Source organism: Stegostoma tigrinum, chromosome 42 (genome assembly GCF_030684315.1).
Source record: "Stegostoma tigrinum isolate sSteTig4 chromosome 42, sSteTig4.hap1, whole genome shotgun sequence".
Taxonomy (NCBI): domain Eukaryota; kingdom Metazoa; phylum Chordata; class Chondrichthyes; order Orectolobiformes; family Stegostomatidae; genus Stegostoma; species Stegostoma tigrinum.
The window spans coordinates 15,344,408-15,372,207 of NC_081395.1; the positions used below are offsets into that span (position 1 = coordinate 15,344,408).

General features: G+C 45.6%; 1 protein-coding gene and 1 long non-coding RNA gene across 2 annotated transcripts; one reads left to right on the plus strand and one right to left on the minus strand.

The window, feature by feature from the left end:
• The first annotated feature begins 319 nt into the window (after positions 1 to 319).
• Positions 320 to 26,791, plus strand: LOC125449219 (zinc finger protein 850-like). The gene is made up of 6 exons (XM_059641634.1): positions 320 to 542; positions 1,286 to 2,736; positions 13,789 to 13,884; positions 15,323 to 15,396; positions 20,259 to 20,330; positions 25,788 to 26,791. Exons 2-6 carry the CDS (start codon positions 1,699 to 1,701, stop codon positions 26,668 to 26,670), a joined length of 2,163 nt encoding a protein of 720 aa, XP_059497617.1. The 5' UTR covers positions 320 to 542; positions 1,286 to 1,698; the 3' UTR covers positions 26,671 to 26,791.
• On the minus strand, positions 2,981 to 20,278 carry LOC125449232 (uncharacterized). The gene is made up of 4 exons (XR_007246873.2): positions 20,165 to 20,278; positions 6,391 to 6,503; positions 5,894 to 6,026; positions 2,981 to 3,819 (listed from the first exon to the last, which is right to left on the minus strand). It is a non-coding gene; the product is annotated as an uncharacterized LOC125449232 (long non-coding RNA).
• Positions 26,792 to 27,800: the final 1,009 nt, after the last annotated feature.

Consider the following 27,800-nt stretch of genomic DNA (forward strand, 5'->3'; position numbering starts at 1 on the left):
GGATCAATACGTAAATTATTAGTGCATTGTTTCATCACATTCCCTAAATGTTTGCTGCATCCCCACAGGATTTTATCTGGTTAAAGCCAGAATCAGAACACTCCTTTTCTCCTGAAATTTGATACGATCGGGTTTCCAAAAAGGGCAGAGTTTCAGCCAATGGAGCGAGATCCAGGTATTGGCCCGCCCTCAATTCATTCCAATTGGTTAGAGGACGGGTTGCTCTCTTCAGATTGGGCTAGAGACGCTGTCAATCAGCCAGGGGCTACTGAGAACTGGAGTATGCGCATTGGGCGTGTTGGCCTCAGTGTGAAGCTTTGAAGAATTTCCCAGGCAGTCCTGAAGAAGGGTCACTGCAATCGAAACGTTAAGGCTGTTTTCTCTTCCCCGACGCTGAATTTCTCCAGCAATTTATGTCCGCCACTGTTCCAGATCTCCAGTATCCGAATTTCTTTGTTTTATTCTGCCAGGCAGCGGGGACAGGGGGATTGGAACCCATCCTAGGGCAGCGACTGAAGGACAGTTCTCATCTGAGGGAGAGGGTCAGTCAATAAGATGCTCCACTTTAGGTTGGGTGACGGTATCAATGAAGCTGTGGCCAGGAAGGAAACCCTGTAAAGGTGGGGAAGATTCCCAAAGTCTTGCGGGAATGAGGCACGTTAATTTGATTCTCAATTTGTAGACAGGAGCTGGAGAACCAAAGCCAGGGAGAGGAAAGGGATGGCGGAAACTGGGAATGGATGGAAGAAGTGGGAGTCATAGAGTCATACAGCACGGAAATATACACTTCTGCCCAAATCATCCATGCCGACCTGGTTCCCTAAACTGAACTAGTCCCATTTGTCTGTGTTTGGCTCATATCCCTCAAAACCTTTCCTATCCATGTACCTTTCCAAATGTCTTTTAAATGTTGTAATTGTACTCGCCTCTACCACTTCATTTGCAGCTCATTCCATACGTGCACTACCCTCTCTGTGAAAACATTGACAGTCAGGTCCCTTTTAAATCTTTCCCCTATCGCCTTAAACCTATGCCCCTCTAGTTTTGGATTCCCATACGGTGGGGAAAAGATCCTGGCTATTCAACTTATCTATGACCCCGCCCCCATGTGATGTTATAGAGATGGGTTTAAATTCTGCTCAGGGTGGGGGCAACAGCAATGCTGATCTTGGAATTTACAGTCTTGGGGGAACAGGAGAAAAATTGCTTCATCAAAGAGGGAATTGCTTCTTCTGAATTTCTATCTTGTACTGACAGTGGTAACTTTTGTAAATTCCTTTTCCAGGATATTGGGAAGGATTCACAGATGAGAAACCCAAACTTTGTGTTAAATTTTAACAGAGACATTTGATTCATCTGGACTGAACCATCATCGATCTTTGAATGGGGAATGAACATAGAACATAGAACATTGAACATTACAGCACAGTACAGGCCCTTTGGCCCTCGATGTTGGGAATGAGAAATGTTTGATCTGTCTGCAGGAGAATGATTCAAGTGTCAGTATGACTGGGAAGATGTCAAGATGCATACAACTAGAGAGTGTTCCACTGTTAGCACTAATTGTGGATACAGCTTGAACCACTTACACAGCTTGAAATAAATACCTCAGCATTCACAGGAGGGAGAGACATTCCACGAGTTGTGTGCACGGTTAGGTCTTCTTCCAAGCAGAAGAAACACCTAAACACTGGCACCATGGAGAAACCATGGAAATGTGAGGACTGTGGGAAAGGATTTACTTATTCCTGCCGGCTGGAAAGCCATCGACGCAGTCACACTGGGGAGAAGCCATTTGTTTGTTCTGTATGTGGGAAGGGATTCACTCAGACAACTTCTCTGATGTCACACCAGAGGGTTCACACTGAAGAGAGGCCTTTCAACTGCATTTACTGTGGAAAGAAATTCAACAACTCATCCACCCTCACCGCACACCAGCGAATTCACACTGGTGAGAGGCCATTCACCTGCCCCGTGTGCAGGAAAGGATTCACTCAATCATTCGATCTGGTCAGGCACCAGCGGGTTCACACAGGGGAGAAGCCATTCACCTGCCCCGTGTGTGGGAAGGGATTTGCTCGGTTATTCGGCCTGCAGTCACACCACCGAGTTCACACTGAGGAGAATCCATTCAGTTGCACTTACTGTGGAAAAAGTTTCAGACATTCTTCTACCCTTGCCGCACATCAACGCACTCACACTGGGGAAAGGCCATTCACCTGCCCCACTTGTGGAAAGAAATTTGCTCAGTCATTCGATCTGGTGAGGCACCAGCAAATTCACACAGGGGAGAGACCGTTCACCTGCCCTATGTGTGGAAGGGGATTCACTCGCTTATTCAGCCTCCAGTCACACCAGCGAATACACACCGAGGAGAATCCATTCAGCTGCAACTCCTGTGGAAAGAGATTTAAGCATTCATCCAGCCTCACTGCACACCAGAGAATTCACACCGGGGAGAGGCCGTTCAGCTGCGCTGAGTGTCGGAAAAGCTTCAGCAGTTCATCCAAGCTCACTATACACCAGAGGATTCACACCGGGGAGAGGCCGTTCACCTGCACCACGTGTGCAAAGAAATTTGCTCAGTCATTTGACCTGGTCAGGCACCAGCGGGTTCACACTGGAGAGAAGCCATTCACCTGCCCCGTGTGTGGAAAGGGATTTGCTCGGTTATTTGGCCTCCAATCACACCACCGAGTTCATACCAAGGAGAAACCGTTTAGCTGCACTTCGTCCTGAGTGAGTTTCAGCAGTTATACCAAATCTGCTGATACACCAACACCATCAAACTGGAGAGATGCCATTTACCTGCTCTTTGTGTGGGAAGTGATTCACTCATTTGCAACAAGTGGTGGTAGCATTTGGATGCTGTTGTTAATCTCAACCAGGAGTGATGGCATAGAAAGTCTTAGTTCATTTTCACTGATGATAATAGCCATATAATTGGCTGGAATTTAATATTCTGGATATGTTGCTGAATTTTTGGACCAACAGCATTCTTCATTGATACCTCTATCTGTGATCTTTCACCTAAATCAAGAACTCTCAACAGGAATTTGTTTACAATAAAACTAATGAATCTTTGGTGAAAAATCTACAATTCAGTGTCTAAAAATTTCCACTGATGAGCATCACCTATTAGAAAGTGTTGATTGATTTGGGTTGACAATTCTTACTGACATCGACAGTTCGTCACAATGAGTACACAGTTCTCCATTATGAAACTAAACTGTCAAAGGACATGAAGCACAATGGCAAAATATTTACAATAACACCAATACAAACTTCATGAAAGATTATTGATAGTGATTATGTTTCGAAGTTGCTGAGTTCAATTATCTGTAGGAACAACAACATTTGGTAAAGGCAGAAGCCAAAGCAAAGACTAGTTTGAGACCGAAGCTGGTTTGAGAACCCAACCTGAAAAAGTTGTGTTCTTACTTCTTATAGAAATTCTGATTGTCTCTTTCATCGTGTACATCTTAGATGCTTTCTATTTCATTGCTGGTGTTCGACATGGCGTTTGCCAAAACTCGTTTTCACAGCTGTGCTTTCTTTCTCAGCAATTGAAGGTTTCAACTGAAGTTTCACCTTTCTAGGCATAAATGCTGTCCCCTCCACACCTAATGTCAGCTTGGATGAAGAATCATCTCGACTCAAAACATTAAGCTTGCTGTCTTTCCGTGGATGCTGCCTGACCCACTGTGATTTCCAACGTTCTTGTTTTCAGTCTAGTTTGAGACCAACCCAGCAGAGGTGGTATCCACTACTGAAGCAAAAAGGAAGGCCAGGACGATACATGACTTCAGCCTCAGGACACTGCATAGTGTGGAAGAACAGGAAACCTTTTCAAAAGAGTAATCAAAACTGCTTATGACAGTTGAAGTCTAACACATGAAGTAGGATGGAATCTGGATGATGTTAGAAACATAGAAATTAGGAACAGGGAGTAGGCTATTCAGCCCTTCAAGCCTGCTGCATCATTCAATTTGATCATGGCTGACTATCCAACTCAGTACTCTGTTCCCGCTTTCTCCTATACCCTTTGATCCCTTTAACCTTAAAAACTATATCTACTGACACCCATTGCCACTTGAGTGAATGAAGAAAAGCTTGACATCATTCAGTATTTCAGCGTCAACCAGTTTCTGTGGTCGCAATTCCACAGGCTCACCGCTCTCTGGGTAATGCTGCCTGACTTGTTGTCTGCCTCTAGCTCCAGCATCAGTCGTTCTTCTGTCTCAAAGAAATTTCTCCATCTGGTCCAGCCATCACCAAAGATGAAACAGCCACACAATGAAGTCCTCACAGATCTAAACATATGTCCTGGCTGGGTTGAATGCGACTGAGAGTTATACTCCCATGAAACTAACATCTCCCGCCTGCAGCTCACCCTGTAGCTTTCTGTCATGATTGAGTTGAGCAATGAACCCTAAAGGCTGCAAAGGCTATTAATTGTTTCACAAACAGAGAGGCTGCTCCAGCTTACCGGAACTCCTGCTGAACTGCTCAAACACAGAAAGTCCTATCTACCACCACACTTTCATGAGCTCATCCTCCTCCACTGTTGGGACGTCAGATCTGTCCAATGGGACATGTGTGATGGAAAAACATCTCAATTTGCACGAAGAAAGGTGACAGAGGGCATTGTAGTAACTGCAGGGATATGTCAGTCAGTGTCATGGGGGAAGCCTTCACTAGGGTCATGTTTAAAAGACGTCCTCTACTTTCAAAATGACTGCATTCAAAAGCAAAGTACAGTTCCGGTGCTGGCCGATCGAAATTGGACGCTCCAGTCACCAGTGCGTCAGAAGTAGGGAACAGGATATACGCCCTTACCTTATGTTTGTCGAGCTCACTAAAACACTCAGTACTGTTAGTAGGGCCAAATTGAATAAGATTTTGGGGAAATTGCCCTTCAGAGCTCCTCGGTCTGATCCACTCCGCGTGCCCTGTCCTGGACTGTCTGACTGCACCATTTCCCACGATTTCAGTGTAAGAAATAGCACGAAGCAAACACCAATGCCAAAATCAGCCACCCACACCGCTTCCTGACAGCCCAGAATAACAATTTTTCTTAGAAAGATAAAACAGGGAGATGTAACATTGAACAACGACTGCATTTAAAGTCCCATACGGGGTTTTATTAAATCATTCCTTCCCAAACTACTTCCTCGTGTGACTCCTTCAAAGCCTCAGACTTTATGAGTCCCCAGAAGTAAAGTTTCGGAGAGCTGTGAGAGTTGTTGAAGGTGGTGAAGTGGGAGAAAGGTAGGTGATTATTAACAGGTTATTAATATACTTAGATGATTAACACAACCCGGATTATTCATTTTATAAAATCGGGCTTATTAATGCAGTTGGCAAATAACTAATCAAACCTGATTGTTGGTAGAATACAGGCTAAATTTATTGAAATAAATCTTTTATTTAGTGCATCTTGATTATTGATGTAATAATTTCATGATTAATGATGGACTGAGCAACTGGTTATTAGTGTAACAGGAACTGTATAAGTAATTAGATCACGGTTATTAATGTCATGGAGCCGTTATTATTGTAATAGTATAACACTGAATATTTCTCAAGTAAGATCCTGATTGTTCACATAATAGGTACCAGACTGTTAACATTATAGTGTTTGATTATCAATGTGTTATTGTCCTGAGACTTAATGTAATAGAGGACTGAGTGTAAATACAATGGCAAGCTGATATTAGTGTCATCTGTCTGTGAGCATTGATGTAACAGGATCCTTGTTATTGATGCAGGAGAACTTTGATCAGTAATGTTCTATAATCATAATTGTAAATACATTTTGATGTTGATGATTGATGCAGGCAGATCCTGATCACTGACAAAATTGACTACAAAAACAAAAAAATGTCCTGACCTTTTATTTTGCAGCAGCGATCAGGCATCAAAGACCAGTCCATTAGGCCACACCCATTAACCAAAAAAATGGGAATTTAAAGGGACCTCACAGCTGTCTGATATCTGTCCAGGCCCCTCACAGCCACCACTTTCTGGGGTGAAAAGAAGGAGAGATTATTTTACTCAGTGATTTATGATGATGCTGAGGACATTAGAATCATACTGTACAGAAGCCGCCCTTTGAGTCTGTACTGCTAAAAATACACTAAACCTACATGAAAGGAGCACAAAAGCGGACGTTTCGGGCCTAGACCCTTCATCAGAGAGGGCTACTTGGCCTGCGGTGTTCATCCAGCTCCACACTTTATTGTCTCGGACTCTCCAGCATCTGCAGTTCCCATTATTACTAAATCTACATGAATCCCACTTTCCAGCACGAGGCCCAACATTGTTGGCTGTCGGAAGAACCCATCTGGTTCACAAATGTCTTTTGAGGGAGGGAATTGCGATCCTTACCTGTTCTGGCTTGTACGTGACTCCTGACCCACCGCAATGTGGTTGACACTCAGCTGCCCTAGAGGCAAGTTGGGATGGACAATGAAACTGGACTAGTCAGTGACGCTGTCATTCTGTGAATGAAAGAAAAAAAGGCTGTGTGCGTAAGAGAGAGATGCTTCAGTTCAAACTGGAGTGACTATATCTCAGGCCACATGATCGTCTGAAGGCATGTCCAAGGACATGTAGTTAAAAAAGAAGTGGGATTCACTGGATTGCTTTTTGAAAGAGCTCGTGCTGAATGCTCTCCATTTGTAATTTAAGATTTAGTTTAAGATTCAGTAATAGTTTAATGATTCACAATAGTTCCATACAAAAGAATCATCAGGCCACTTAGCTCACAGTGCCCGCACCGTCTCTGAAAATGTTACCAATCTGTCCTACTCCCCTGCTCCTTCCCCCTCACCCTTAAAACTTTTCCTTATTGAGGAAAAGCCCAAATCACTTTCACAAGTGGGTCTGCTTCCACCAGACATTAGGGCAGCATTAATTTTAAGGTGAAAGGCAGGAGGTTTAGAGGGGATTTGAGGAAAGAATTTGTTTTCACTCAGAGGGTAGTTGGAATGCCCTGCCTGGAAAGATAGTTGACATAGGCAACCTCATAACCTTTAAAAATTGTTTGGATGAGCACTTCAAAGTGTGTGAACCTTCAAGACTTATTGCTGGAAAGCAGGATTTGTGTAGATTTAGTGTATTTTTAGCAGTACAGACTCAATGAGGTAAAGGGTCTTTTTCTGTCCTGTATGATTCCAATGTCCTCAGGATGATCATAATTCACTGCATAAAATAATTTCTCCTTTTCACCCTGGTTTTTTTAAACAATTATTTTAAAGCTGTGTTCTGCATTCTGCAGTTAAAAGATCCAAGGGTATAAAGCCTGCAATTCTATCTTTTGATTTCTAACTTAAAGTATGTAAGAAAGCTTTAGATAATATTTAACATAAAACACTACAGCATCATATCTAATATTGACTTGTGTGAATTTAATCTCAGTCCTCACAATAATATATAGCAGTCCAAATCCAGAGAAGCCACCCTTCTATATCAAGTTGTCAGGATTGATTCAACTGTTTCTGTCCAGTTATGCCCTGTGAATACATGAATATGCCGAAACATGAAAGCTTAGACTTTCTCAGTCTTTTAACCATCTTCCTATTTCTAACTCAACACCCCTGGCCTGGAAGTTTCACATACTATAACTTGACACTAAGTTGTGTTTTCCCAGATTTGTCCTACACTCTTTTCTTGGACAGAAACTATGCTTCCGCAGGTCTCCAACAAAACTGCTCCCAAAGCTTTCAATCTTTGGATTTTTTTGAGGTGAAAATTAATCCTTCATTATTGTAAATCAAAAGCAGTGCAATGTTTTCCAACACTTCCATCCCTCTGTCATAAACTTCGCAGTTTCCACAATTACCCATTGAAACTCTGGGAATTTGCAGTCACCTGCCCTCTGAATTCGATCACTGTTCAAGAAGGACCACCTGACCCTTTTGGTTTCCTCTAAACCAAATCAACAAGCACCAACATGCTAACAGTCCAAACTCCAAAACAGATCACTCACCTTCCTTGAATTTTACCAAGTCTTTGTCTTAAATGATGATTGTTTCATCCAAAAACTTCAATTAAAACAAATTGAAGTTTGCTCTCTTCAAAGTATCCATTTCAACTTTGCTTCATTTATTCTCAGTACAACAAGATATATAAAGTGGTTACAGTCAATAAATCACTTCTTCTAAGATAGCTTCCTTTGGCTCTGTTTGCCTGCCAATTCAGTGGGTTTTAGTCTTAGATTAGTTTTAGACTGATTGACTTTTACTCAAAATCACATTGAAACTTACAAATCGTTTCTCTCTCAATAGCCACATACTATCCACAGAGGAGACCAGATTATTCAGGGCTTATCTTCAGAATGGTTCTGAAGAAGAATCACATCGAATTTGAAATGTAAACTCTGTTCCTCTCTCCACTGAAAATGCTGGACGTGCTGAGTTTATTTCAGCATTCTCTGCATTTAATATAGAAACATAAGTTACTAATGTAACGAAGCCATAGAACAGTCCATGGGGTATCAGAGGAATTTCATAAAACAAACTTTGACACTGAGTCATGCAGGAGATAGGAGTATAAATTCCAAAACCTTGATTGGTGAGGCAGATTTTAAACAACCATCTTGAATCGGGAGCATACATTTAGGAAAGGAATTTTCAAGTTCTGCACACAGTCACAGTCATTATTAGAATAATTAAAATCAAGAATGGCACAGAGACCAAAATGAGAGGAGCACAGAAAGTATTGCAACCTGGGGGGTGGGGGGTTACAAAAAGAGAAGGACAAGGCAATGGACAGACTTGAAACAAGGTATGTGCATATTAAAATCAAAGCATTCTTTGGCCAAGAGCCAATATTGATCAGCGAGTGCAGGAGTGATGGGTGAATTGGACTTAGTGTGAGAGAGCAGATAAGACAGCCAAGTTACAGATGATGCCATATTTCTTGTTCGAGGGAGGTGATTGTGAGAGCCTAAGATAATAAAATGTGAGGCTGGATGAACACAGCAGGCCCAGCAGCATCTCACGAGCACAAAAGCTGACGTTTCGGGCCTAGAACCTTTATCAGAGAGGGGGATGGGGTGAGGGTTCTGGAATAAATAGGGAGAGAGGGGGAGGCGGACTGAAGATGGAGAGAAAAGAAGATAGGTGGAGAGGAGAGTATAGGTGGGGAGGTAGGGAGGGGATAGGTCAGTCCAGGGAAGACGGACAGGTCAAGGAGGTGGGATGAGGTTAGTAGGTAGGAGATGGAGGTGCGGCTTGGGCTGGGAGGAAGGGATGGGTGAGAAGAAAAACAGGTTAGGGAGGCAGAGACAGGCTGGACTGGTTTCGGGATGCAGTGTGTCAAGGGGATGAGCAGGGCTGGTTGTGTGATGCAGTGGGGGGAGGGGACGAACTGGGCTGGTTTTGGGATGCGGTGGGGGAAGGGGAGATTTTGAAGCTGGTGAAGTCCACATTGATACCATTGGGCTGCAGGGTTCCCAAGCGGAATATGAGTTGCTGTTCCTGCAACCTTCGGGTGACATCATTGTGGCACTGCAGGAGGCCCATGATGGACATGTCATCTAAAGAATGGGAGGGGGAGTGGAAATGGTTTGCGACTGGGAGGTGCAGTTGTTTATTGCGAACCGAACTGAGGTGTTCTGCAAAGCGGTCCCCAAGCCTCCGCTTGGTTTCCCCAATGTAGAGGTAGCCACACTGGGTACAGTGGATGCAGTATACCACATTGGCAGATTCTGGTGAACCTCTGCTTAATATGGAAAGTCATCTTGGGGCCTGGGATAGGGGTGAGGGAGGAGGTGTGGGGGCAAGTGTAGCATTTCCTGCGGTTGCAGGGGAAGGTGCCGGGTGTGGTGGGGTTGGAGGGCAGTGTGGAGCGAACAAGGGAGTCACGGAGAGAGTGGTTTCTCCGGAAAGCAGACAAGGGTGGGGATGGAAAAATGTCTTGGGTGGTGGAGTCAGATTGTAGATGGCGGAAGTGTCGGAGGATGATGCGTTGTATCCGGAGGTTGGTGGGGTGGTGTGTGAGAACGAGGGGGATCCTCTTTGGGCAGTTGTGGCGGGGGCGGGGTGTGTGGGAAGTGTTGCGGGAGATGCAGTCAAGGGCGTTCTCGACCACTGTGGGAGGAAAGTTGTGGTCCTTGAAGAACTTGGACATCTGGGATGTGCGGGAGTGGAATGCCTCATTGTGGGAGCAGATGCGGCGGAGGCGGAGGAATTGGGAATAGGGGATGGAATTTTTGCAGGAGGGTGGGTGGGAGGAGGTGTATTCTAGGTAGTTGTGGGAGTCAGTGGGCTTGAAATGGACATCGGTTACAAGCTGGTTGCCTGAGATGGAGACTGAGAGGTCCAGGAAGGTGAGGGATGTGCTGGAGATGGCCCAGGTGAACTGAAGGTTGGGGTGGAAGGTGTTGGTGAAGTGGATGAACTGTTCGAGCTCTTCTGAGGAGCAAGAGGCGGCGCCGATACAGTCATCAATGTAACGGAGGAAGAGGTGGGGTTTGGGGCCTGTGTAGGTGCGGAAGAGGGACTGTTCCACGTAACCTACAAAGAGGCAGGCATAGCTGGGGCCCATGCGGGTGCCCATGGCCATCCCCTTAGTCTGTAGGAAGTGGGAGGAATCGAAAGAGAAGTTGTTGAGGGTGAGGACGAGTTCAGCTAGGCGGATGAGGGTGTCGGTGGAGGGGGACTGGTCGGGCCTGCGGGACAGGAAGAAGTGGAGGGCCTTGAGGCCATCTGCCTGCGGAATACAGGTGTATAGGGACTGGACATCCATGGTGAAAATGAGGTGTTGGGGGCCAGGGAATTGGAAGTCCTGGAGGAGGTGGAGGGCGTGGGTGGTGTCACGGACGTAGGTAGGGAGTTCCTGGACCAAAGGGGAGAAAATGGAGTCCAGATAGGTGGAGATGAGTTCGGTGGGGCAGGAACAGGCTGAGACAATGGGTCGACCAGGGCAGGCAGGTTTGTGGATTTTGGGAAGGACATAGAAACGGGCCGTGCGTGGTCAGGAATGTATTGGAGGTGACAGATCTAATGCTGACACAGGTATGGACAGAGTTTTAGCAGCAGATGAGTTGTCAACAGCCATGTTATGGAGATTGAAATATCTGGTATCAGTATGATGTGGAAATGTGATGATCAGCTCATTTAACAGTTGGAAAAGCAAAGCTCAACTCACCAATCTCAGCCCAGTTTCATGAAGGGCAAGTCATGCTTGACAAACTTGCTGGAGTACTTTGAGGGTGTAATCAACCAGGTGGATAGAGTCAGAGTCAGAGAGTCACACAGCACTGAAATAGACCCTTCAGTCCAATTCGCCATGCCAACCAAGTTTGCCAATGGTCCCATTTGCCTGCATTTGGCCTAATATCTTATAAACTTCTCCCATTCATATACTTTTCCAAATATCTTTTAAATGTTGTAACTGTACCCGCATCTACCACTTTCTCTGGCAGTTCATTCCACCCATGAACCATCCTGTATGTGAAAAAGTTGTCTTTTGTGTCATTGTGTCAAAATACTACATGTAAGGCTATCTCCAGTGGATGTTGTTGTGTCTAGAACTCCAGAAGGCATTTGACAAGGTACCAAATAAAAGACTGATCCAGAAGGTTAGATCCCAGGGGGTTAACGGTAGAATAATGGCTTGGATAGAGGATTGGCTGACTGATAGAAAGCAGAGCGTCAGGATAAATGGTGAATGTAACTAGGCAAGAGCTGGAGGATTCAGTTCTTGGTCTGATATAGAGTCACATAAATGATCTGCAAGCAGGGACAGAATGTAACGAACAAAATTCACAGATTGTACTAAAATAGTTAGGAAAGCAGCTTGTGATGAGGAGATAAAGAGTTCACAGATGAATATTGATAGGCTAGGAGAAAGGGCCAGAATGTGGCAGCTGGAGATTATCTATTTGGCTGGAAAAATAAAAGGACAAGTTATTATTTGATGGGAAGTAGATTCAAAGTGCGTCAGTGTATATAATAAGAAAGACAAATTGAATTCTGGTATTTATTGTAAAAGTACTGGAGAATAAAAATAAAGAAGTGTTGTTACAATTATATAAGGCATTGGTGAGACCACACCTGGAGTATTGTATCCAGTTTTGGTCTCCTTATTTGAGAAAAGATGGCGTGACATTGGAGGCAGTTCAGAGGAGGTTCACCAGATTAATTCCAGGGGTTAAAGGTCTGTCAGAAGATGAACAGTTGAATAGCTTGGGCTTATACTCGCTGGAGTTCAGAAGAATAAGGGGGGAATCTGATTGAGGTATATAAAATGCCAAAGGGATTTCATAAAGTGGACATTGAATCCCTTGTGGAACAGTCTTGAACAAGAGGCCTTAGATATAGAGTGAAAGGTGGTAGGTTCAAAACTAAGATGGGGAGAAATACTTCTCTCAGAGGGTTGTGAATCTGTGGAACCCACTACCCCAGACTACAGTGGAGACAGAAACCATCAACAGATTCAAGAAAGAAATAGCTATGCTTCTGATGGAAAGCAGGATAAAGGGCTATGGGGAGCAGGAAGGAAAGTGAAGTTGAGACCAGGATAAGATCAGCCATGATCATGTTAAATGGGAGAGCAGGCTCGAAGGGCTGAATTGCCTATTCTTGCTCCTAATTCATTTGCTACTATATTTATTTTGAGATTAAATATTTGTCTAAGGTTGTGAAGGGCAGACAGTTCCAAGGGAGTGTGACAGAGATGAGGTGGCCGGTTGGTGTTGTCACTGTAAATGCAATAACTAACACTGAATAAATTTCTCCTCATCTTAGTCCTAAATGACTTATCCTGTATCCTTAGATTGATATCCCTGGTTCTGGACTTCTTGGTCATTGGGAATATCCTTCCTTCATTTACCCAGTCTAGTTCACTTAGAATTTCATAAGTTTCTATGAGATTCTCCCTCAATCTTCTAAACTCCAGTGAATACAGTCCTAATACCATTGAATGTCAAGGGGCAATAATGAATTGTTTCTTAGTATAAATCATAGATCATAGAATCCCTACAGCGTGGAAACAGGCCATTCAGCCAAATAAGTACACCACCACACCACCCCTCCGAACAGCATCCTACCCTGAATCATTCCCCTAGCCCTGAAATTCCCCATGTCTAACCCATCTAACCTAAACATCCCTGGACACTATGGGCTATTTAGCATGGTCAATCCGCCTACCTTGCACATCTTTGGACTGTGATGTGAGGCAGCAGTGCTGACCACTGAGCCACTGATAGCTTCTCAGAGCCTCCCATTTGTGTGGTGCAAATGTTACCTGCTACTTTTCAACCCAGGCCTTAATATTGTGCATGCCTTGCTACATTTGAATATGGCCTGCCTTCGTATCTGGGAAGTGGTGCTGAACATTGTGCAATCATCAGCAGACATCACCACTTCTGACCTTCTGATGAGGGAAGGTTGTTCGTGCATCAGCTTAAAATGCTTTTTCAGTTTGTGTTCAAGAATCCCATAAGTAAGTGAGGATTTTTGAGGTGGTAATGAGGACATCCTTAATTTCACCAATTCTTGACCTGCTCTTCTCTTTCATTACTATCACCTATCACATCTCCTAATTCTTCCGACTCCACAATCTCACTACCCCTAGACATACTTACTTGCTCTGCTCTTTTATTCATTACATTTTTAAGCAGAGCTCTCCTCTTCTCTGAAATCTGTTTTGCTATTTTCAATACTAAGAGTTCAGCTATCTTCTTATTAATTTGCTTTTCCCCACTATGTCTAGCTTCGAAATGCAACAACAATTGGACTTCCTCCTCTGTCCATATTCCTTTTCTCTTGCCCCCAGCCATTTTTCCACTATTTTGCATTCTCTGCTCTCTTGGTAACTGCTTGCCGCAATGAAGCTCAGAATAGAGAACTTATTTTGGAAGTCTTCTGTCAGGTGTGCAGATGATGTATCTCAATGCACTGACCATACCCAATGCCTTAATGCTGGAGACATTGACCTCAGAGCAGATAGTGACGTTGGAGCATCCATCCTGCAACTGAAGTTGCGGGATTATGGAGGGGAATGTTTATTTTACCATTCTAAAATAACTGATGCCTCACTCTCCATTGATTTCAATGTTAACAGAACTTAACAGCCGAACCAGTCAGCAATTATTTACAAATGAGTGAGGGTTTCACATAGTTGGAATCTTTCTCTGTTCTTTATGCTCAAGTTGTTCAATCTCTCCTGTAAATCTCCAGCGTTTTCTGAAAAGACAGGCTGTGTAAGGATAAACCATTTTCACTGGCTAGGGATTCTAGGGGGCATTGTCACAGAATTAGGGCTAGACCATTCAGGAGAGATCTTAGGAAGTACCTCTATGTGAAAAGGATGGTAGATATTTGCAACTCTGCTCCACAAATGGTAGCAGATTCTAAATCAGTTGTTAATTTCATATCTGAGATATTTTGTTAAACAAGAGTATTAAGGAATATGAGCAAAAGGCAAATATATGGAGCTAAGTAATAGATCAGTCATGATCTCACTCAGTGGCAGTACAGGCTTGAGGGGCTGAATGGCCTACTCCTGTTCCTATGTTTCATATTTCCAGCATCTGCAGTATTTTGTCTTTATGTCATATTTATCCTGTGAATATTGAGCCCAAACATTGGGCTGTGGTGTGTTTCCTTGTTCATCTTGTTGACTCTAAATGTTGAATTTATGGTTTCAGATAGTCAAGCTCCCAAAAACAGATTGTCTTTCACTGATTTTATGAACAGCTTTGCAATAATACAGGCAGAGTGTGGTCATTTGATTTGGAGAAAGGGCATAATGTTGGGGTTGACCCCTTGTCCTATGAGTATATCAAAGCTGCAAATGATTTCATTGTCTTCTATCAGTCATGACTGAAGAGACCAAATTGCGAGCAGCCTGGATAGTCATAGAAACTGCAGTTCATATTGGGGATAGGGGAGCATCTACAGCTGTGGCACCTCTAACCTACCTTGGGACATGTCATTTATTGTGAATTTTGTATAGATGCTGTAGATGTGGACCAGATTTCACTGCAGCCATCATGTGGGCTAGTTGGCTGCTGTGTTCTTCAAAGAGAGAATTTCATGGCAGAGTTTTGGAAAGAGAATTTGTTTTTCCCTGTCAGTTCCATTTCCTGTCAGTCCCACCTGTACTAACCATTGGTTATTATTATATTTACCCTGGGATATTATTTACCCTGGGACAGTTCCCTGTTGATGATCTGCTTAGGATTCTGTTATCATCTGTGTGGGAGATATGACCTGACAATATGAGTTGAGTTTTCTGCAGGATGGCCTCCATGCTGTTGAACCCAGCTTGATTGAGAACCTAGTCGTATGTTCTTTGAATTCTCCAGATGGACCTCATCTGTCTTTGGAGGCAGTGTTTTGATATAGCAGATCCAGGGGTTCTGCACCATGCAGCAAGATGGTAAGGACACTGGCCAGCTGAAGTTTAATTTTTATCCTCAGCTTAAGACCAAGCTGCTTCCAGACACAAACAGAAACAATACAGTGGATTCACAGTTCAAGGATGTACATCAATATTTCATTATCACACATGATAGAGTCATACAGCGCAGAACTAACCCTTCAGGTCAACTCATCCATACTGACCAGGCATCCCAAACTGAACTAGTCCCATTTGCCTGTGCTTGGCCATATCCCTTGAAACCTTTCCTATCCATTCATCTGTTCAAATGTCTTTTACATGTTATAATTATACCCACCTCTACCACTTCCTCTGGCAGCTCATTCCTTAACATGCACCAGCCTCTTTATGAAAACATTGCCCCTCAGATCCTTTTTAAATCTTTCCCCTCTCAGCGCAAACCTATGCCCTCTAGTTTTGGACTCCGCTACCCTTGGAAAAAGACTTTGGCTATCTCAGGCCATTCAACCGAACCAGTCGACACTGAATTTATGTTCTACTTAAGCATCTTCCCATCTTTTCAGATTTAAATCTCCCATCATTACCAGCTATTCCCATTCTCACTCTTGCTCTTGTCTAGCTTCCCCTGTGCAGGCAGGTGGGATTATTTTAGAATGGCATCATGGTCATGGTGGGCTGAAGGGCCTGTTACTGTGCTGTATTGTTCTACGTACTCACCAATCACACCCACACTTCAGAGCAGCAAATATTCTACTAGGCCGATGGTTTTCCATGACAGGCAAAATATAGTGCAGTCCAGGAGCAAACAGCAAACATCAGCTATAAAAACAGAAGTTGCTAGAACAGCTCAGCAGGTCTGGCAGCAGCTATGAAGAAAATTCAGAGTTAACATTTTGGGTCAGGTGACCCTTTCTCAGAGCAGCACCAGCCTGCTGTTTAATACAAAAACTAACTGGATGAAAAGTTAAGCCAGGTTTTCAGATAAGTTGTTTGATTCACACATCGAAGGTAGGAGCGATACTGTGGGACGCATTTTAAGTTCAAACATAGAAACTGACGAGCAGAATGGGCTTTGAGTTTTGTGATCCGAAGTGTGATACCAAAACCTTCCTAGCAGGGAAAGAAACTCTGTAGTCCCCAGTATAGAGAGCTGGAATGGGTTCACCAGTGTAACTAAAGGTATGAGAACTGAAGGTATGAGAATCCAGAGTTAGAAAGGCAAAAAGATTCAATCCTGGATGTGATTAAAGCTGCAATAAAAGATTACATCTTTGCCAATGAAATATGAACTCACTGGTGTTTCAGAACACTGGAGGACTGAGTGAATCGCCGATTCACAGGTGGAGCATGTGGGAAGCCACTCCTTAGGGTGAACTCAGTGGTGCCTCTACAGGAGAAAGAAGCGGTGAATCCCCGTCCACACACAGACCATTTGATCGGCCTCTCCCCAGTGTCAGCGCTCTGGTGTCTGACAGAATTGTTACAATGTTGAATGAGACCATTCGGCGCATCATACCTGCACTGTTTCCATTGTAGATCAGAAGACGGGATGAATGAATGAATCCCTTCCCACACACTGAGCAGAGGAACAACATCAGCCCATTGTGAGCTTCATATATATTAGGATAATGAAATGTGAGGCTGGATGAACACAGCAGGCCCAGCAGCATCTCAGGAGCACAAAAGCTGACGTTTCAGGCCTAGACCCTTCATCAGAGAGGGGGATGGGGTGAGGGTTCTGGAATAAATAGGGAGAGAGGGGGAGGCGGACCGAAGATGGAGAGAAAAGAAGATAGGTGGAGAGGAGAGTATAGGTGGGGAGGGGATAAGTCAGTCCAGGGAAGACAGACAGGTCAAGGGGGTGGGATGAGGTTAGTAGGTAGGAGATGGAGGTGCGACTTGGGGTGGGAGGAAGGGATGGGTAACAGGAAGAACAGGTTAGGGAGGCAGAGACAGGTTGGACTGGTTTTGGGATGCAGTGGGTGGAGGGGAAGAGCAGGGCTGGTTGTGTGGTGCAGTGGGGGGAGGGGACGAACTGGGCTGGTTTTGGGATGCGGTAGGGGAAGGGGAGATTTTGAAGCTGGTGAAGTCCACATTGATACCATTGGGCTGCAGGGTTCCCAAGTGGAATATGAGTTGCTGTTCCTGCAACCTTTGGGTGGCATCATTGTGGCACTGCAGGAGGCCCATGATGGACATGTCATCTAAAGAATGGGAGGGGGAGTGGAAATGGTTTGCGACTGGGAGGTGCAGTTGTTTATTGCGAACCGAGCGGAGGTATTCTGCAAAGCGGTCCCCAAGCCTCCACTTGGTTTCCCCAATGTAGAGGAAGCCACACCGGGTACAGTGGATGCAGTATACCACATTGGCAGATGTGCAGGTGCACCTCTGCTTAATATGGAAAGTCATCTTGGGGCCTGGGATAGGGGTGAGGGAGGAGGTGTGGGGGCAAGTGTAGCATTTCCTGCGGTTGCAGGGGAAGGTGCTGGGTGTGGTGGGGTTGGAGGGCAGTGTGGAGCAAACAAGGGAGTCACGGAGTGAGTGGTCTCTCCGGAAAGCAGACAGGGGCGGGGATGGAAAAATGTCTTGGGTGGTGGAGTCGGATTGTAGATGGCAGAAGTGTCGGAGGATGATGCGATGTATCATCATTCTCCGACACTTCCGCCATCTACAATCTGACTCCACCACCCAAGACATTTTTCCATCCCCACCCTTGTCTGCTTTCCGGAGAAACCACTCTCTCCGTGACTCCCTTGTTCGCTCCACACTGCCCTCCAACCCCACCACACCCGGCACCTTCCCCTGCAACCGCAGGAAATGCTACACTTGCCCCCACACCTCCTCCCTCACCCCTATCCCAGGCCCCAAGATGACTTTCCGTATTAAGCAGAGGTTCACCTGCACATCTGCCAATGTGGTATACTGCATCCACTGTACCCGGTGTGGCTTCCTCTACATTGGGGAAACCAAGCGGAGGCTTGGGGACCGCTTTGCAGAGCACCTCCGTTCGGTTCGCAATAAACAACTGCACCTCCCAGTCGCAAACCATTTCCACTCCCCCTCCCATTCTTTAGATGACATGTCCATCATGGGCCTCCTGCAGTGCCACAATGATGTCACCCGAAGGTTGCAGGAACAGCAACTCATATTCCGCCTGGGAACCCTGCAGCCCAATGGTATCAATGTGGACTTCACCAGCTTCAAAATCTCCCCTTCCCCCACCGCATCCCAAAACCAGCCCAGTTCGTCCCCTCCCCCCACTGCACCACACAACCAGCCCTGCTCTTCCCCTCCACCCACTGCATCCCAAAACCAGTCCAACCTGTCTCTGCTTCCCTAACCTGTTCTTCCTGTTACCCATCCCTTCCTCCCACCCCAAGCTGCAACTCCATCTCCTACCTACTAACCTCATCCCACCTCCTTGACCTGTCCGTCTTCCCTGGACTGACCTATCCCCTCCCTACCTCCCCACCTATACTCTCCTCTCCACCTATCTTCTTTTCTCTCCATCTTCGGTCCGCATCCCCCTCTCTCCCTATTTATTCCAGTTCCCTCTCCCCATCCCCCTCTCTGATGAAGGGTCTGGGCCCGAAACGTCAGCTTTTGTGCTCCTGAGATGCTGCTTGGCCTGCTGTGTTCATCCAGCTTCACATTTCATTATCTTGGAATTCTCCAGCATCTGCAGTTCCCATTATCACTGATACAATATATATTAGGAGTTTGGATGATCAAGTGAATCTTTTCTCAGACACAGAACAGATTCAGGAAGTCTGGGTTTAGGTCCCACTGCTCCAGAGGTGTGTAATAACATCTTTGAACGGGTTGATGAGAAAATAAAGAATTTCTACTGTGCATAAAAAAAGCAATTGGGCAAATCAAGTCTGCGCCAATCCTCCAAAGACCAAGACCCAGCCTTCCAGCCTATCCCCGCATTTACCATGGCTAATCCACCTAGCCTGCACATTCCTGGACAATATGGGGCAACTTACAATGGCTAATCCACTTGACCTGCACCTCTTTGGACTGTGGGAGGAAACCAGAGCACCCAACAGAAATGCATGCAGACATGGGGAGAATGTGTAATGTCCACACAGACAGTTGCTCGAGGATGGAATTGAACCTGGGTCCCTGGCGCTGTGAGGGAGCCACCATGCTGTTCCATTTCTATAACAAAGTCTGACACCAAGCCACATGTTAGGGAAGCCAGAGACCCATGTTTGATTCCAGCTTCGGGCAACTGTGTGGAGTTTGCACATTCGCCCCGTGTCTGCCTGGGTTTCCTGCGGGTGCTCCAGTTTTCTCCCACAGTCACAAAGATGTGCAGGTTAGGTGGTTTGGCTATGCTAAATTGCCCATTGTGCTCAGGGATGTGTACGCTAGGTGATTTAGCCATGGGAAATGCAAGATGATAGAGGGTCATTATGGGCTGAATGGCTTCCACACTGTAGGGATTCTATGAATGTTATATCGTATCCCTACGGCTGCAATCGCGATAGATCACAAAGCGTCACAACAACGCTTTTCAAATGGCAGGTATCTCACGCAGCATTCACGACGGAAGAAACATTGGTAAATGGGCTGAATGGCCTTTTACTGTTCCAAGGTCCCGTTGTGCCTTATCCTGCGTACGCGAGATGATTGCGCATTCTGGGTGGGAGCATGCGCAGGAGCTGGAGCATGCGTCTTGCCGAGTCCCGGCTGCGATGACATGAAGATTTCGAATGCCCAATCCGTGAGCTGAAGTCATTTGTAGGAGGGTATTGGAAAACGTGTTGTGAGCAGGCAGGCTTCATAAACACGTACTTACAGGCCTAGGCCAGAATAAAGAACAACTGGTCCCGAGTTAACCCCGAACGTGCAGTCGCTACTGTCGCGTTTCCTGGTGAAAATCCTTGGTCAAGGTCTGCCATCTTTGTTGGGGGCAGTATGGCGATGCGCATGCGCGTTTTTCGGGCCGGCAAGCGAATGAAAGCGTAATAGCTGAGAATGAAATGTGAGGCTGGATGAACACAGCAGGCCAAGCAGCATCTCAGGAGCACAAAAGCTGACGTTTCGGGCCTAGACCCTTCATCAGAGAGGGGGATGGGGGGAGGGAACTGGAATAAATAGGGAGAGAGGGGGAGGCGGACCGAAGATGGAGAGTAAAGAAGATAGGTGGAGAAGGTGTGGGTGGGGAGGTAGGGAGGGGATAGGTCAGTCCAGGGAACAGTCCATCTTCCGCACCTACACAGGCCCCAAACCCCACCTCTTCCTCCGGTACATTGATGACTGTATCGGCGCCGCCTCTTGCTCCCCAGAGGAGCTCGAACAGTTCATCCACTTCACCAACACCTTCCACCCCAACCTTCAGTTCACCTGGGCCATCTCCAGCACATCCCTCACCTTCCTGGACCTCTCAGTCTCCATCTCAGGCAACCAGCTTGTAACTGATGTCCATTTCAAGCCCACCGACTCCCACAGCTACCTAGAATACACCTCCTCCCACCCACCCTCCTGCAAAAATTCCATCCCCTATTCCCAATTCCTCCGCCTCCGCCGCATCTGCTCCCACGATAAGACATTCCACTCCCGCACATCCCAGATGTCCAAGTTCTTTAAGGACCGCAACTTCCCCCCCACGGTGATTGAGAACGCCCTTGACCGCGTCTCCCGCATTTCCCGCGACACATCCCTCACACCCCGCCCCCGCCACAACCGCCCCAAGAGGATCCCCCTCGTTCTCACACACCACCCTACCAACCTCCGGATACAACGCATTATCCTCCGACACTTCCGCCATTTACAATCCGACCCCACCACCCAAGACATTTTTCCATCCCCACCCCTGTCTGCTTTCCGGAGAGACCACTCTCTCCGTGACTCCCTTGTTCGCTCCACACTGCCCTCCAACCCCACCACACCCGGCACCTTCCCCTGCAACCGCAGGAAATGCTACACTTGTCCCCACACCTCCTCCCTCACCCCCATCCCAGGCCCCAAGATGACATTCCACATTAAGCAGAGGTTCACCTGCACATCTGCCAATGTGGTATACTGCATCCACTGTACCCGGTGCGGCTTTCTCTACATTGGGGAAACCAAGCGGAGGCTTGGGGACCGCTTTGCAGAACACCTCCGCTCAGTTCGCAACAAACAACTGCACCTCCCAGTCGCAAACCATTTCCACTCCCCCTCCCATTCTCTTGATGACATGTCCATCATGGGCCTCCTGCACTGCCACAATGATGCCACCCGAAGGTTGCAGGAACAGCAACTCATATTCCGCCTGGGAACCCTGCAGCCATATGGTATCAATGTGGACTTCACCAGTTTCAAAATCTCCCCTTCCCCCACTGCATCCCTAAACCAGCCCAGTTCATCCCCTCCCCCCACTGCACCACACAACCAGCCCAGCTCTTCCCCCCCACCCACTGCATCCCAAAACCAGTCCAACCTGTCTCTGCCTCCCTAACCGGTTCTTCCTCTCACCCATCCCTTCCTCCCACCCCAAGCCGCACCCCCAGCTACCTACTAACCTCATCCCACCTCCTTGACCTGTCCGTCTTCCCTGGACTGACCTATCCCCTCCCTACCTCCCCACCCACACCTTCTCCACCTATCTTCTTTACTCTCCATCTTCGGTCCGCCTCCCCCTCTCTCCCTATTTATTCCAGTTCCCTCCCCCCATCCCCCTCTCTGATGAAGGGTCTAGGCCCGAAACGTCAGCTTTTGTGCTCCTGAGATGCTGCTTGGCCTGCTGTGTTCATCCAGCCTCACATTTTATTATCTTGGAATCTCCAGCATCTGCAGTTCCCATTATCTCTGATAGCTGAGAATGGGCAGTCCCACGTGGGCCAGAGCAGGTAAGGATGACAGATCCTCTCCTCTCCGAGCACGGGCTTTTACAACAATTTTTGAGAGTTTCATGGCCACCTTTCATGAGATGGCTTTATTTTCCACATTCATCACTGAAATTAAATTCCACCCGCTGCTGTGATTAAATTGAACCTGCATTCGCGGAGCTTTAATCCAGACCTCTGTTTTATTAATACAGTGACATTATCACAATACTTCCATCTCTCTTCACCCACCCCAAAAAATGCGGTGGGTCCTAGATTGACAGGGATGGATTTTGTAAACTGTTAATTTTGTTATTTTGGATGTACCCAGGAGTGTTGTCACACACAACTGAGCGATATCTTGGTGACTTTCCTTTTTTCATTTTTTTAATCGCTATCCACCACCAGTAAAAAAAAACCCATACAGCCATCTCAATATTTACATGCGAAGCACAGGCAATGCAAGCCATCAAAAGTGACGGGGTGGTAGGGACCGAGGAATGGGACTAAATCAAAATGTAGCTGGAGGAGGGAATAAAAAACTGTATCTCCCGCGGTGCCCACCTCTTGAGAACTCCTTTTAAAGCAGGTTAGAAGAGAAACTTTTCTCAATGGGATACTCAAAATAAGAACCAGATCAAGATCTGAAATTGTCACTTGAATAATCAGAACATGAATAAGGACAGCTTTTGAAAGTGATAGGATTGAGATTCTTCTGTAGGGGAAAAGATTGAATTTGTAGAAATGGAGAGGGAAAGCATGTGGAGGAATTAAAGAACAAGGAGGTGAACTCCAAACAAAAACTAAAATTGCTGGAGAAACTGGGGCAAGAAAGTAGAGTTAACACTTCATGCCGAATTCTTCGAAGAGTCACCAGAGTTGAAATATTAACTCTGCTTTCTTCTTACAGATGCTGCTTGAACCTGCTAAGTTTCTCCAGCAAACTCTGTTTTTTGCTTCAGATCTCCAGCATCCGTAGTTCTGTTTTGTATTTTAGAGGTGCATTTTAATATTGAGGAATTGCTTAACCAGGAGCTTTTGCAGATCAGTAGGCAGAGTTAAGGAACAATGGATATAAGGGACATGGTGTGAGGAAGAATGTAGCAGAGGTTATATGATTCCAAGTTTGTAAGGACTCAATATGGAAAACTGGAAGGAAGGTGTTAGGATCATCAAGTGTACACGGTGAAAAAAGGACTGATGAGAGCTTCAGAAACAGCCGATGTTACTGAGGTGAGTGGGCAATGAAGTGGCAGGTGGACTACAATGTGGGAAAGTGTGGGGTTAGGTACTTTGGTAAGATGAATAAAGTTGGCTGATGTTACTGAGGTGCATCTGCCTGATTACAGACTTGCTCTTTTGTTTCTTCCTCTTGCCCATTTCCCCAGCACCCCCTGTTGCCTTTCACTCACTCCATTCTCTTCCCTTTCCTCATTTCTGAGGGATTGTCATCCTGAGTTGAAACCTTTACAATCTTTTTCTCCATCCGTGCAGCCTTACCTGTTGGATCTTTCCACCATTTTCTGTTTTTATTAAAACCATAAGCTGAATTAATCCAATCAGCCTATCAAGTCTGCTCCACCATTTCATCATGGCTGCAGTGTTAGTCAACCCTATTCTCTTGCCTTATCTTTGTGACCCTTGATCTCCTTACTAATCGAGAGTATATTTATCTCTCTCTGAAATATACTCAATAGCTTTGCCTCCACTCCACTGTGACAATGAGTTCCACAGATTAACTATCCTCCTGTTGAAGAAAATCCTCCTTTTTGGCATTAAAAAGGGTTCGCCCCTTCATCTGAGGCAGTAACCTTGGGTCCCAGCCTCTCTTACGTCTTCTCTCCAGGCCTGTCAGTATTCTGTAAGTTTCAATCAGATCCTCCCTCATCCTTCTAAACTCCATTGAGTACAGACCTAGAGTCCTCAAGTGCTCTTCAAATGAGAAGCCCTTCATCCCTGGACATCCTTCAAGGCCAGCATATCTGTCCTTAGGTATGGGGTGCAAAACTGCTCACAGTGTTCCAAATGCACTATGACTGGAGCCTTATACAGCCTTGGCAGTACATCTCTGTTCTTGTATTCCAACCCTCTTGAAATGAATGCTGACATTGCATTTACCTTCCTAACTGCCAACTGAAGCTGCACCTTAACTTTAAGAGAGTCCTGAACTCGAACTCCTAAGTCTCTTTACATTTCAGATTTCTGAAGCCTTTTCCCAATTCCAAATAGTCTATGCCTTTATTTGTCCGACCAAGTTGCATAACCCCACATTTTCCCACATTGTATTCCATCTACCACTTCATTGCCCACTCTCCTAGCCTGAGCAAGTCATTCTGCCACCTCCTTGCTTCCTCAACACTATCCCTCCACATAGCTTTATGTCATCTGCAAACATAGCGACATTTCTTTTAGTTCCTTCATCCAGATCATTAATGTATAACATGAATAATTGTAGTCCCAACACAGACGCGTACAGAACTCCACTAGTTACCGGCTGCCATCCTGAAAACCATCCCTTTGTCTCTACTTCCTGCCTTCTGCCAGTCAGCTAGCCCTCTATCCAGACCAGTTCCTTACCCTTAATACCATGTGCTGTTATATTTTTTAGCAGCCTCCTTGTCAAAGGCCTTCTGGAAATCCAAATAGATCACGCCCACTGGCTTTCCTTTGTCTGACTTGCTCATTACCATGTCAAAAAGTTGTAACAGCTTTGTCAGCTCTGATCAACCCCCTTAACAAAGCCCCACTAACTCAGCCCTATTTTATCATGGACTTCCGACTACTCTGTAATCTTATCCTTAATAATGCACTGTAAACTCCTACCAACTACTGAGATCAGGTTAACCAGCCTGTGTTTCCAGTCTTCAGTCTCTCTCCCTTCTTAAACAAGGGTATTGCATTAGCAATTTTGCAGTTAACTGGCACCCTCCCTGACTCTGTCACGGAAGTGCAAAGACATTTAGATGATGTAGATTTGTAGTCAGAAGCTCTCCTTGGAGTGAAACATTTCACCATGATTATGACAATTCAGTTCAGCCTCAGAGGCTCGGAGACGTGATTGGGGATTGGCTTTTGTAGCAGAGATTGAGACAATGGCTTCAGTCTTCCCAATGTTTAAACAGAGGAAATTTCTTCACATCCATTCTGCATGTTGGCCAAGTCAGGAAGTGTGTGAATTGGAGAGGACCTTGTAGCTTATGGAGTTCACATGTGCCTGTGGATGTAGTATTTCTAGGTGATGGAGGTTGTTTGGGATATTCTGTCAAAATCCTGGTCATGTTGCAGGATGTGGAACCCCTACTTCGCCACTTCTGTTTCTCTTACTTGTGTAGACACTAGAGTCTTGTGTAAGCCAAGGCAGGGTGGACAGGTATGACAGTATTACAATTTTTATGGTCAACATTTTACTTGTGCCATTCCCACACATTACTAGATTCATCCAGATCAAGTTCATAATCTGCATTTGTTTGGGATTTCCCTCATTCCCTTTTTTTTCTGTTTCAAATCAATTTCCCAGGGAATTCGAACAGGAGGATTTGAAGTCAGAAAACTAAAACCCAAAATCAAATCAAGATCTGATGGAGTCGCCCAACTATCCCAACCTGAATAACATTGGATTGTGAACATGGAAGGTAAAAGCACTGTTCACAGTGGAGAGAAGCTATACAAATGTTCTGTGTGTGGACGAGACTTCAGTCAATTATCTGGCCTGTCGAGACACAAGTGCAGTCACATTGGGGAGAAGCCATGGAAATGCAAAGACTGTGGGAAGGGGTACAGATCCCCATCTCAGTTGGAAACTCATCGACGCAGTCACACTGGAGAGAGGCCATTTACCTGCCCAGAGTGTGGGAAGGGATTCACTCTGTCATCCAACTTATTGACACATCAGCGAGTTCACACTGATGAGAGACCTTTCAAGTGTCCAGACTGTGGGAAATGCTATAAAAGTTCTGGGGAACTGATTCGCCATCAAGGTGTTCACATTGATGACAGACCATTCAGGTGCTCTCAGTGCGGGTCTGGGTTCAGACGATCATCTCACCTCACAGTACACCAGCGAGTTCACACTGGGGAGAGACCATTCATCTGCTCCGAGTGTGGGAAGGGATTTGCTCAGTTCCCCAACCTGCAGAAACACCAGCAGGTTCACAGCAATGAGAGGCCATTTACCTGCCCCAATTGTGGGAAGGGGTTCACTCAATCATTCAGCTTGCTGAGACACCAGCGAGTTCACACTGGGGAGAGACCATTCACCTGCTCACAGTGTGGAAACACATTTACTCAGTCTTCCAGCCTGCTGAGACACCAACGAGTTCACACTCAAGAGAGGCCATTCTCCTGCTCCTTGTGTGGAAAGGGATTCACAACTTCATCCAGTCTGCTAGAGCATAAGCGAGTTCACACCGGAGAGAGGCCATTCAACTGTTCCAAGTGTGGAATGGGATTTACTAAGTCATCCACCTTGGTGAGACACCAGCGAGTTCATAAATAACTGCAATGATGAGATTCTGCTGTTAATCAGATCAAAGACTGCACCAAATTCATTGGGTTCCTGCTAATACTAATAAACTTCTGTCCAGTCATAGGCATTAATATTCTGGATAAAAGTCAAATAAATCAGCTTTGTGTTCGATGTAGTTTGTCAAGTCTTTTAAATATTGCTAACAGAAATTAGTGCCTTTTGATGGGATGTCCCTCTCCTGTCTTCTCCAACAACAAGTGCAAGGACCTCCTGGAACTTCTTTGTCACTAAGATTTATCTAATCAGCTTCTTCCCTCCTTTTGGCAGCAAAGTACCTCAACAGATGCTCCTTGCCCGAGTCTTGAACCCACCACTTTCTCCTCTGTCCCATCACACTCTGTCAGTATTGCTGTTGTTCATCCATCCCACCACCTGGTCCATTGACACTACTGCTACAAAATGCCTGATCCCTTAACCTCTTTGTGTCACTGAATTTCTTCAAAGGTGTCTCTCTTTCCAAATTCTGTACCTCCTCCTCAAATCGGCCAGCATCACCACCTGCTCAAAAACCTTTGACTACTGTATTCTTGAAAACTACTGCCCCATCTGCAATCTCCCTCTCGTCTCAGTCACAGAATTGCTGCGCCTCTAAATGAAGCCATTCAGCCTATTGTGCCTGCGATGTCTCTCCAAATGAGCATCATTTACACCATGTCAAGTGCTTTTTCTCTAGACCTTTGAATGCCATTTCAAATAATCATCCAATGGCCTCTTGAATGCATCAATTGAACCTACCTTGTCTACATGTCCAGGCCCCACAATCCATGCCCTAACTGGTCATACTGTGGAAAATGTTATTCCCCAACATTGCTCTTGCTTCTTTTGCACATCACTTTAAATCTGTGCTCTCTCATTTTTGTCCCTTTTATGTTTCTTCCTATCTGTTCATCCCATTCATGATTTTGAAAACCCCTTTAAAATCTCCTCTCAGACTTTTCTTCTTAAATGTATTCTTATTACTGAAGTTTTTCCATTCCTGGAACCATTTGTATAAATTCCTCTGCATTCTTTTCAGTGCATTCACATCTTACTTCTAATGTACTGCCCACATTGTGCAAAATACTCCTGCTGAGGTCTAACAAGCATCTTACAAAATTTCT